Source organism: Harmonia axyridis, chromosome 7 (assembly GCF_914767665.1).
Source record: "Harmonia axyridis chromosome 7, icHarAxyr1.1, whole genome shotgun sequence".
Taxonomy (NCBI): Eukaryota; Metazoa; Arthropoda; class Insecta; order Coleoptera; family Coccinellidae; genus Harmonia; species Harmonia axyridis.
In genome coordinates this window covers 34985232-34997817 of record NC_059507.1, presented here as the reverse complement: position 1 = coordinate 34997817, position 12586 = coordinate 34985232, and the positions used below count along the sequence as shown (strand labels likewise).

The following is a 12586-nucleotide window of genomic DNA, read 5'->3' as shown; positions in this document are numbered from 1 at the left end:
AAAGTGCAGATTCATCGAGATAATAATTCGCATTCCGCCTATACGTACTTGCCCCAAATGAAAATAATGCTAATTTAATTACAGAGAAACGTACGTTCTCATTTGAATATTCATCAATGGATCCAACGGCTGTCAATCAGCAGGAGTTAATCTAGGTTTTACCACGTTGTTAATGAGTAAAATACCCGATGATTAGCTGGCTGTAATATCAATTAGATTTATAATCAATGGTATTAAAACGCGATTGCAAAAATGGAGGTATGAATCAGTTGGAACTATCACTTTCGATCTGATTGAATATAATATGGCTTTCTGAAGAGGTGGAAGGACAGTGGATCTATCGAAACAAATATATTTTTTGACTGTTGGGTTCGTAAGTAAATAACGGGTGTTTTTTTTGAGGTATATAACTTTAAGTTGGCATAACTGTTCAAGATGACCACCGATTTAACAGCTGTCAAGTGATTTATTCTCAGTTTGATTTGGTAATTCATCATGAATAGACTCACGCCTGAACAACGCTTGCAAATAGTGCAATTTTATTTCGAAAATAATGGTTCTGTGCGGAATACGTATCGCGCACTACGTCCATTTTATTTTGTTTAGCGATGAAGCGCACTTCTGGTTGAATGGCTACGGCAACAAACAAAACTGCCGCATTTGGAGTGAAGCTGATCCTCAAGTGTATGTCGAAACACCGTTACATCCAGAAAAACTGACTGTTTGGTGCGCTTTATGGACTGGTGGAATCATTGGTCCGTAATTCTTCAAGAACGATGATGGCCAGAACGTAACAATCAATGATGATCGGTATAGAGCCGTGATTACTAACTTTTTCATTCCTGAATTGAACAACCGTGATGTCCAGGAGCTGTGGTTCCAACAAGACGGCGCAACATGTCACACAGCTCGTGCCACAATCGATTTATTGAAAGACACGTTTGATGACCGCCTAATTTCACGTTTTGGACCTGTGAATTGGCTTCCAAGATCTTGTGATTTAACACCGCTAGACTACTTTCTGTGGGGCTATGTAAAGTCATTGGTTTATGCGGATAAGCCACAAACTCTTGACCATTTGGAAGACAACATTCGCCGTGTTATTGCCGATATACGGCCACAAATGTTGGAGAAAGTCATCGAAAATTGGACGTCCAGATTGGACTACATCCGAGCCAGCCGTGGCGGTCATATGCCGGAAATCATATTTAAAATGTAATGCCACAAGATTATCTTGCGGATAAATGAAATTCATGTCAATCGAATAATCCATCGTTGTTTTATTGCAATTTAATGTTCTATAGTTCTAAAAAAACACCCTTTATATCACAATCTGACAACATAATCTAACCATGTTGGGGACATGTAAAAATTGCGTATATTCCCTCTATCTATGTTTATTAATATTATGCAAAATTTTCTAGGTAGCAGATCTAAATGCACCAGTTGGATTGGTGAACAGTAGAAATCCGCTATGATCATGAAGTTATAGATATCTAAAATTTAGTTTTTCCGATAATTGCAAAAGGAGCCATTTAATCAAAATGAAATTTATAAACCAGTTTTAAAGCAACGAAACTAAGATTGATTTCCAATCACTCTTGAATTTTATGTGTGTAATGGTTATAAAACAATAGAGATCTTACATGGGAAAAAATAATCGATTTTTTTTGCATCTGATAATTGAATTTTTCCGGTTATTTGCAGGAAGGTGGGACAAATGCTAATTTGCAAAATATACAAGAAGAATGAAATTTTCGAAAGGTTTATTGGCATGAACAAATTCCCTCGCAAAACCTCGCAAAAAAAATCACAAAACGAATGATCACAAGATGTTGTTGGCCAATTCACATCGCCGAAACGATAAATTTTGTGTGGCTTGTTCGACAATCTTGATGTAACCACATCTCTTCGAATTCGATATCATTAATTTCGAGCCGAAAAATTCGGTAATCATTGCTGAAGAAAATTCGATGCAAAAATCATCATCCAAATGTTGTTGTTCAAACACCAATCGGCATATATTCGACGCATTCTATGGTCAGTTAGCTTTAGGTCTGAACCTTATAAGGGTGAAGATGCAAATTCAGATTCAAAATACGCCATATCATGCTGTAAGAGAGGCCCAAATGTTGGGCGCACCAAGGTATGAATAAATTTGGAGTTTCACTTACAGCAACAATATTTTTGGTCCAGCGTTCATTTCGATGATGTATGGGCCTCAAGACATCAGTATCAGATCCAATCTCTTCGAATATTTTCAATGTTATACCAATTGTACGCTCAGATGGACGATCATGTTGACCATAATCTGCCCGACGGAGTTTTCACAATTTTCACACATTCAGCAAAAGATAAACTTTTCATATTATTAAATGTTTAACGTTCAAAAAAACATAAAACGCTTCGGATGACAGTTCTGTTTGACAAATTATGTCACTGAAACAGGGTATGTGATCACAACTAAGATGGATAGAATACCTGGTGTGTTTACTGATTCGATTTTGTTTCAGACTTTTTGAGAGATCCACCTGTTGCTTTGGTGTTCGGCTTAACCAGAGTTCTGTAAGGTGGCGCTCTTCAAAATTTTTCGAATTCCCGCTATCTGCCAGTTGCCGTTCAAAAAGGAAATACTGATTTTAGACACTGCAAACATTCACAATAAATTACAATTCAGTTCATATCGAATTTCTACTCAAATGAATGGAATATAATGACAGACCATAGAATATAAAATATTATTGTTCTCTACTCAAAGTTCACGACAAGAGCGTAGAAATGGGGGGATACTGGGGGTAAATACACGGTGTTCCTAAATTGGAGATACAAATCAAAATGATAGATTTCCGGATCATTTTAAGAAAAAAAGTCCTATAACATGAGTCCCCAAACATTTTGTTTTGAGATACATGTGTTAAAGTTTAAGTTTTTTTCTCGTATAACCTTCCCTTCACAAGATATTTAATTTGAATTGGCCATAGATATTCCAGTTTGAAGTTTTCACTATGTGATATGCTAATTTTGAATGCAAATCTACAGGGTGATATATTTTCTGGAAGGATGCCTGCTTCCTTCCTCCAAAACTATATTTTGGTGAATGGCTGTTAGTTTAGAAAAATGTAGAGAAAAACTCTGGTCCAGTACTACACTTTTCGGTTTGTTATAGTTTTGTCGTATCTGCTACCGATTTCGAGAAAAAATCTCTGGTAATCCTCAGGATTAAATATGTCATTTTCATTTGTATCTCCAATTTAGGAACACCGTGTCATTACCCCCAGTATCCCCCCATTTCTACGTTCTTGTCGTGAACTTTGAGTAGAGAACAATAATATTTAATATTCTATGGTCTGTCATTATATTCCATTCATTTGATTGAAAATTTGATACGAACTAAATTGTAATTTATTGTGAATGTTTGCAGTGTCTAAAATCAGTATTTCCCTTTTAAACGGCACCAGGCAGATAGCGGGAATTCGAAAAATTTTGAAGAGCGCCACCTTACAGAACTCTGGTTAAGCTGAACACCAAAGCAACAGGTGGATCTCTAGAAAAGTCTGAAACAAAATCGAATCATTGCACACACCAGGTTTTCTATGCATCTCAGGAGCAACCCGTCCAGCAGAGAATACTGACGTTACCAAACTGATACCTATCAGTAGCGCAGCTACTTAGGCTACCGATCTTTCTGCTGAACGAGCCCATTGAAAGATCATTTTAATTTGATATCAATCAAGCTGAGAAAAATGAAATGAAAGTATTGTAGAGAAGGTTGTCACATAAACGTCAAATATGGGAGACAAGCAGTGACATTTGTACCACGTCAAATATGGCTGCCATGACGTTGTGACAACTTTTGATCCCTACTGAGAAACCTAAGTGAACACAGAATGTTGCTTCGTATTTCGTAGAAACCGCGATAATTTTGGATTAGGATCTAGCCTGCTCAAAGTATCATATATAATTGGCTGTTAATCCACATGTCAGGCTGAAATGAGGAGGCAAAGCCAGTTGAGTGCAAGATAAGCCTCTTCATCATATATATCGGTTAACAAACACACTATAAACAAGCCGTGTAAAACATCAAACACTTACTGGTTACTCATCCCATCCCAGTAAGTGATGGAAATTAAGATTAGCCTTTCGCGTTTTCCTTGATTTATAGAGTTATTCGACTTCCTGGACAGGTGTGGGACGTTAGACTCTTGCGCCCGCCTATTTATACGCCACTGTCGTCGTGGAATTACCGTGTACCAAGAGGATTTTTATTGTACTGCCTCGGACGTGGATGTTTCCAGTGCTATATCTGGTGTTTCTTGAAGAAGTCAACGGCTTTCGATAAACTAGGATCCACAATGAAAAGCAAAGAATTTGTAACATTGAAACTGGGAAATTTGTCAAAAACAAATTTTTTCAGCATTACCCTCAAACTCTATGGAAAATTCCAATCAAATAATGTTTTTGTTTATTAGAATTTTCGTTCGTATCTCGATTAAATAAGATAATATCAACAGAGGTAATCATTTTCTTTCATTTCTGCAAAAGAGCTAAAAATGTGTCATTCATTTTTCTCTAACTGGTGTAGTTGTATAAATTGAGAAAAGTTTAGCAATGTAGCTTTTACAGGAATAACAGTTTTCTGTGAACCATGGTTGGCATAATATCCGATAGTTTTGTAAGAGGTTTGAATCTAGTTGATTCAATATCCTCATATGTCCAACCCAGTTTCCAGGTAGGAGCTTTCCATTGAGGTATAGTTTTCACTTATCAAATGTCAAAATATGACAGCTACAAAAGTGACAGCTGCCCAGATAGCGGGATATTCAAAATGATATCTCCTATTGGAAAACCCTTTAATTATTAACGAAACGACAGAGACACATTGAATATCAACGTTTAGTAAATACAATTATTGTTTATGATTAATGTCTGGACTAACCTGAATCTGATATAGCTGAAATATTACTTTTATGTGAACGCCACTTTTGAATTTTCAGTTATTTGGTGGAAGTTGCTTTATTTATATATTAAGAAACCAATGAGAAAAGTATTACTATTCGTAATCATGATAAGAAGTTACCTACCAACTCCACATGAAATTAATTCTAGAAAAACGCCTACTGGATTATAAGATCGACTGTTCCATGAAAAGAAATAATCACGAACTTCTCTGGGACTGGGTTTCACTTGAGGGGTCCTAAATCTTCATAAAAGCTTAAGTTTCAGCTTTCATTAAGCTGATATGGAGAGTATAATTGTTATTTATGTTCTGTCCAGGAAAAAATGCGTTTGCACACGCAACATTCTCATCGACCTACAACACTTCGGTTACATTTTCGGTTTGAGAATACAATTGACCGCCTCAATATAAAGGGTGATTTTTTTCGAGGTATATAACTTTAAGTTGGCATTACTGTTCAAGATGGCGACCGATTCAACAGCTGTCAAGTGATTTATTCTCAGTTTGGTTTGGCAATTCATCATGAATAGACTCACGCCTGAACAACGCTTGCAAATAGTGCAATTTTATTTCGAAAATAATAGTTCTGTGCGGAATACGTATCGCGCACTACGTCCATTTTATTTTTTTTAGCGATGAAGCGCACTTCTGGTTGAATGGCTATGTCAACAAACAAAACTGCCGCATTTGGAGTGAAGCTTATCCTCAAGTGTATGCCGAAACACTGTTACATCCAGAAAAACTGACTGTTTGGTGCGCTTTATGGGCTGGTGGAATCATTGGTCCGTACTTCTTCAAAAACGATGATGGCCAGAACGTTACAGTCAATAGTGATCGGTATAGAGCCATGATTACTAACTTTTTCATTCCTGAATTGAACAACCATGATGTCCAGGGGCTGTGGTTCCAACAAGACGGCGCAACATGTCACACAGCTCGTGCCACAATCGATTTATTGAAAGACACGTTTGGTGACCGCCTAATTTCACGTTCTGGACCTGTGAATTGGCCTCCAAGATCTTGTGATTTAACACCGCTAGACTACTTTCTGTGGGGCTATGTAAAGTCATTGGTCTATGCGGATAAGCCACAAACCCTTGATCATTTGGAAGACAACATTCGCCGTGTTATTGCCGATATACGGCCACAAATGTTGAAAAAAGTCATCGAAAATTGGACATCCAGATTGGACTACATCCGAGCCAGCCGTGTCGGTCATATGCCAGAAATCATATTTAAAATGTAATGCCACAAGATTATCTTGCGGATAAATAAAATTCATATCAATCGAATAATCCATCGTTTTGGATTGCAATTTATAATTCTATAGCTCTAAAAAAACACCCTTTAGTATTTCGTCCATAAATTATTCTTAAATTTCTCTTAGTATTCAATAATAGGTACTGACTTTGTTAAAAAAATCATGCAATTTCTGAATTAAACGTTGTTGAAGCTTGTTTTTTCCCATGATTGAATGACATAACCTACTGAACACAAATGACATAATAAATGTCAAAAACTAATCACAGTGTTGCCATCCTTCCTTTTGGAAACCCTAATATCGAATTCAAGAGAGAAAAAATTAAAAATTGATTTTTCAAAGACCAAACTGGCTGATAAAAGGATAATACTTTCTAGAAATTCCGAACTTTGGCTGGTCTGGATCCGATTATCCGAGTCCCGATAGAATAACGGTTCGCAAACATACATTATGTATCCGATACTCCCGCCAAGGTTCTTAAATCCTCCCGAAAAGGAACCGCCTATGATTTCACTATCGTTTTAATTGTTGATAGCGAAATGTGCATTGAGTGAAGCTCGGAAACTCGCATGTCTAGTGCATACCACGCCAAAGCAGCATGCAATCGGCCTATTGAGATTCTCCAGAGTATTGGATTTCGTATCGTAAAAAGTAGATATATGTATATCCTTGATATGGCTTCCGTTGATTTTCATATAAAAAGGAGATAAAACATGAAAATTGAATCGAAAAAGGTAAGAGGGTGAAGCTGAATTTATCATTTGTATTTTATAGTATTTCATTTCAAATATATGCTTGAAGCGAAAGCATTTCAAAGGTTTTCTTATCAGTTCAAATGTTGTCAATAAATTATTTTGATTGTCATTCGTATACAGGGTGAGACAATAATGCTCGATCGGTCGATAACTCTTGTAAATTTTGGGGTAGGAGAATAATTGGAATTTTGACGGAATCTTCAGTAATCAGCGCATAATAGATTATTTTAAAACAAGTTGCAGAATGGGCTCCTATTCCAACACGAATGCGAAATTCGAGAACGAGCTACGAAGGAGCGAGTTTTCGAACGCATGAGTGTTGGAATTGTCTTCTGCAACTAGTATTAGACGATATTTTCTCTATTTCAGTAAAGTTTTGTGAAATATTGTTCGAAATTCAATGAAAAATACAGATTATACATCCTTGTGACTTTTGTATTGTATCTTGGCAGTTGGTGTGACTGTTACGAAGATTGACAGATTACGGAAATTGAATTTGAATCGTTCTTTTCGAATTCTGAAATAATTTATAATTACGCCTTCCTCGATAACTCTTAAAGTATTCATTTTAGGTATAGGGTTTGCTTAAGTAACCCCCACTATTTTTCGACGTAGTAACGACTGAAATAATAAAAATATAGGTTCTAATTTGAAAATCTTGAGTTTTGATGAATTTGAGTTGTCCAAGATCTTCTTATAAACACCCTGTACATTTTTGGTCCAAGCCAAAAACAGTCTTATAATACTACGTATTTGCGGAATTGAAAAAGAAAAAATTTTTTCGAAAAAAGCTTTTTCTGCTGAAATATTCAAAAAAATGTGAATACTCATCGCCACTTTTTTTTTTCATAAGAATTCCAATAACTCATGAACCGTTGAATTTTACCCAAGGTATGGCATATTACCGAAATTGCCATAAAAAAGTTATCTAATGATGCAATAATATACTGAGTGAGCCATTTGAAATAAGGAAGTAGTAGTCTGTTTCCGGTATAACCGGAAGTTGTAGAGATCTGAAAATATTATAGGGAGAAAGATCATTGTCTCAAACCCAAATATGCAAATTTTCAGCTCAAAATTATGATTAGTTTTCCATAAACGTCTAACAGGCCATCCCGGTGAATCACCCTGTATAATATTGACAATTGACGTGTGTTGAAATTTTATTGGATCGAAAGTCAGTGAAGACAACCACAAAACGAAAAATTTAACTGAAAACAATGCTGTAATGAATTCATTACAGCTCTGTTTTTAGTACTAAACGCATTACGATATTTAAATAGAGAAAATTGAATTTGACCTCAAATTTTTCAGCATTGAGTCGAATCCAATCATTTCCAACCATTTTGGCTCAAAATTAAAAAATTACAGATATTTTGACAAAATGAAAGCACGCAAAAATAACAAACGAACAAAGTGTCAAATATATTGTGCATTTGACCCTCTCCTCAAATATATCGTAACGAAAAACCAACCAAAATCCCAAACAGGAACATTCAACGACCGGCTATAAGTAGATAACTGTGAAAGTTAATTTTTTTCATCGTCGTGTTAAGGAGACATCTCGTATAAAGCAAGAGATTATCAATAGACGCAGAACTAGGCTATTGAATTCATTTTACAAACGTTTTCTCTTCGATAGTTACATCAAAAGCAGTTCCATTCGAGTCATACAAAGTACTTTATTAGATGTCGATGAGATGTTAATACGTAATGAGAAGATTTAATTCCGATGTTTGCAATCTTATATTGATTTGTTTTCAGTTTTTCGCGTCTTTACAACGAGCTTGTAAATTACGTTAAGAAATTCATTAAGTTGAAATGAATTTAATATATGGGACAATTCCTATTTTATATTTTAGTCGTAATATTCGATACCTCGATATCAGTCTGATATTTCTGATTTTTTCTTTTTATAACTTCAGAAATATTTTGTATGAATAATAATAATTGCAACTGCTCATTCTAATCCAATTGGTTTAATTGAATTGCAAAACGTTGCAAAATGTGTTGAAAGTATAGGACCATATGTTGAATAAAAACAATTTAATCAATCGAAAAGATTGTTACTACAACAGTACTTTATTAATAGAAAGAATATAGGTGAACTGAATTATTTTGGATGCTGCATATGAAATTTGAAGTGATTAATCGTGTTGGGCAATTCAGAGTGTATAATCTGTTTCATTTCCGCTAGAACATTAATTTTTATCTTTGAGCTGCACACCAAATTTAACAGATAAAATAACGCCCCTCAGATTCTTAGGAATGAATGTTTTATATTAATTACTAGTAGGTACCTTCAGATTCATGAAATTACCTACATGTTATTGGGTTATTTCACAAGTATGTAATGATTTTGGAGGAAATCCTTTGATTTTTGGATTTCAAAGCGCACAGTTTGATTCCGAAAAATTGTTTTTTCAAAATTATGAATATCAAATGAGTCGTGTCTAAAAATAAATCTATCGTTTTATTAATGGAAACTTTGCATTAACGCAAACCTGTTTCAATATTTCACTCAACAACTATTTCATCAAGAGAGAAATTTTCAAATGCCTACATATATAAATTGTTGAAAAGTTGCAGACTAGGACAACCAAAAAAAAAACTAAACATTTGTTGGTTGTATTCGAATGAAGATTCATTGCGATCTTTGAACCAAGTGAGTGTATCCAATTTTTATTATTCCTCGACTGCTACCTCATAACATTCGCGTTATATCAACCTGATGATTTATTGTCTTACTCATTTAAGTAGGTACTTACACTTTGACGAAATAATATTTTCAAGGGCTTGTTTTTCAATTAAATATTTTCGCAAATAGATTTTCGTTCTTTATGTTCCTTTTAATAATCCAATGGGACTGTTTGAAAATTTCCCAAATTTAGGGGATTGTAGAGTTTAAAAATCGAATAAATAAACGTTTTTTCCGATCAGAGTATTTCAAAAGCTGAAATCCAAGACAAAATTCGGTTGAAGTTTGTTCCGATCAATAAATATTTCAAAACGCAAAAACATTCCTTTAATTGTTCTGTTGTATATAAATTTTGAATTTCAATTCGGAATTCGTATAGTGAGAGTGTTGATCTCGGTGTTGATATTTAGCGTCAATTTTTTTTAGATAGTCACACATTTTAATTCTGACATTTTTAGCAGCATTTATAAATAGAAAATCATACATTTTTGTCTGCATGTAACCTATTTGTTTTTCATCGATGATATTTTTATTGATTAGCTTCAAGAAAATAAGAAGGATCTTTGAAAAACTAGTTATTTGATATTCTTAGAAACTTTTTGATTTTTCAGGGTATCTTTTAATCCAGATGTTTCAATTTTGACTGTTTCCAACAAGGATATTGAATTGTTCAATAACTTATTCCTAATCATTCTGCAGTCTTAGTGTAACTAAGATTTCACCAACTTTTCCAGCACCTATCAGAAAAAAGTTTGATTCTCAAGATTTGTAACAACAACAAAATTGTTATTTCAAAATTATGAATATCAAATGAGTTGTGTCTAAAAATAAATCATCATTTTATCAATGGAAACTTTGCATTAACGCAGACCTGTTTCAATATTTCACTCATCAACTATTTTATCAAGAAATGCCTTCATAGATATATTGTTTGTTGAAAAGTTGCAGACTAGGACAACCAAAAAAACTAAACATTTGTTGGATGTATTCGCATGAAGATTGATTGCGATCTTCGAACCAAGTAAGTGTATCCAATTTTTATTATTCCTCGACTGCTACCTCATTACATTCGTGTTGTATCAACCTGATGATTTATTGTTTTAATCGTTTAGTAGGTACTTACACTTTGACGAAAAAATATCTTTAAGAACTTGTACTTTCTAATTAAATATATTAGCAAATAGATTTTCGTTCCTACTTATAAATAGAACTGTTCGAAAGTTTTCCGAATTTCAGAGATTGTAAAATTTTAAAATCACATAAAAGAAACGTTTCGTCTATTAGAGGAGTTCAAAGACTAAAATCCAAAAGAAAATTTAATTAATAGATTTTCAACCAGCAAGTATGGTTTAATTGTGGATAATTTTTGAATTTCAATTCAGAATTCGGATATTACAACTATCCAAAGTTATATTCAACTTCAGTTTTTTTTACAGATAGTTATGTAGATTCTACAAATTTTCATTCGAAATAATTAGTAATTTCTATGAATAGAATATCATAAATTTTTGTTTGGGTTAAATGTATTTGTTTTTAATTGATGATATTGTTATTGATTATCATCAAGAAAATAAGAAGAAGCTTGTAAAACGAATTCCTTGATTGTCGAAGAAATTTTTTGATTTCTCAGAGAGTAACAATCGATGCAGATGTTTCAATTTTGGCTGTTTTCGACAAGGGTATTTATTTGTTTAAAAACTTATTCCTCATCATTCTGCAGTCTTATTGAAACTAAGATTTCGCCAACTTTTCCTGCACCTATCAGAAAAAAAACTTCTCGAATTTATCTCCAGGACTTCTTAAATTTTCGCTGAGACTTTTTCATTGAGAAACTCACAATTTGCTAATAGAAAACGGCAAATTCCTGGGCACCTCCTCCAATCCCGCACCTTTGCACTGAAACTCCTGCAGATCGGCCGAACACTTGCATAAGTGTCCCAAGACCGGACAGGGAGGTTGAGTGGGGCCTTCCGCCCCCATAACACCACAGATCAGACTGCCAATAACAATAACTAGAAACGTCACGAGACAAGGGGGCACTACGAGCATGGTGTAGCGCGTGGTGGGCGCACGCCACTGTATGCACTGGACGTGCTTCGACAGCGCTCGCAGGAAAACTGCCGTGGCCGTCCTGCTGCGATGGATCGCCACCGCGCTCCTGCTGTTGGCCCGCCTGCTGACGGACCGGTTCTCTCTCGACGAGCGAAAACATTCTGCTCTTCTCGTGGTTTGCGACGGCGTTGGCACAGGTCGGGATCATAGCCGGTGGCGAAACGGCCACGCTGAAGACGATCCCGAAGACGAGCATCTGGTTGATCCGCTTTTACGGGATGTTGATGCGGTGAATATTACATTTTGCGCGCTCTTTTATAATAATGATTATAATGGTGTCTTTATTCCTGAAAAATATTATACGTAATATAGGAGCGAAGTCTAGCTTAACCCCTTACCACTCCATTTTTTTATAGGTTCTAATTCAAAAATATTGAGTTTTGATGAATTTGAGTTGTCCAAGTTCATGATCTTCTCATAAACACTTTATACATTTTTGATCCGAACCGCACAACAGTCTTATAGTACCACGTACGTAGAGCGGTGTGACTTTTCACCACTTTTTATAACGGGTGTTTTTTTCGAGGTATATAACTTTAAGTTGGCATTACTGTTCAAGATGGCGACCGATTTAACAGCTGTCCAGTGGTTTATTCTCAGTTTGGTTTGGCAATTCATCATGAATAGACTCACGCCTAAACAACGCTTGCAAATAGTGCAATTTCATTTCGAAAATAATGGTTCTGTGCGAAATACGTATCGCGCACTACGTCCATTTTATTTTGTTTAGCGATGAAGCGCACTTCTGGTTGAATGGCTACGTCAACAAACAAAACTGCCGCATTTGGAGTGAAGCTAATCCT

General features: G+C 35.1%; 1 protein-coding gene across 3 annotated transcripts in view; it reads right to left on the bottom strand.

Moving 5' to 3' along the window:
• Window positions 1-11855, bottom strand: part of LOC123684141 (lutropin-choriogonadotropic hormone receptor) — a 186003-nt gene extending 174148 nt beyond the window's left edge. For 2 of the 3 annotated variants that reach the window (XM_045623286.1, XM_045623287.1), the window contains exon 1: window positions 11509-11855. In XM_045623286.1, coding sequence (XP_045479242.1) covers window positions 11509-11720 — 212 coding nt within the window. In that variant the 5' untranslated portion in view covers window positions 11721-11855. Of the gene's footprint in view, window positions 1-2174; window positions 2407-11508 lie in introns of those variants that run through there. The other variant, XM_045623289.1, reaches the window with a different exon arrangement.
• Window positions 11856-12586: the final 731 nt, after the last annotated feature.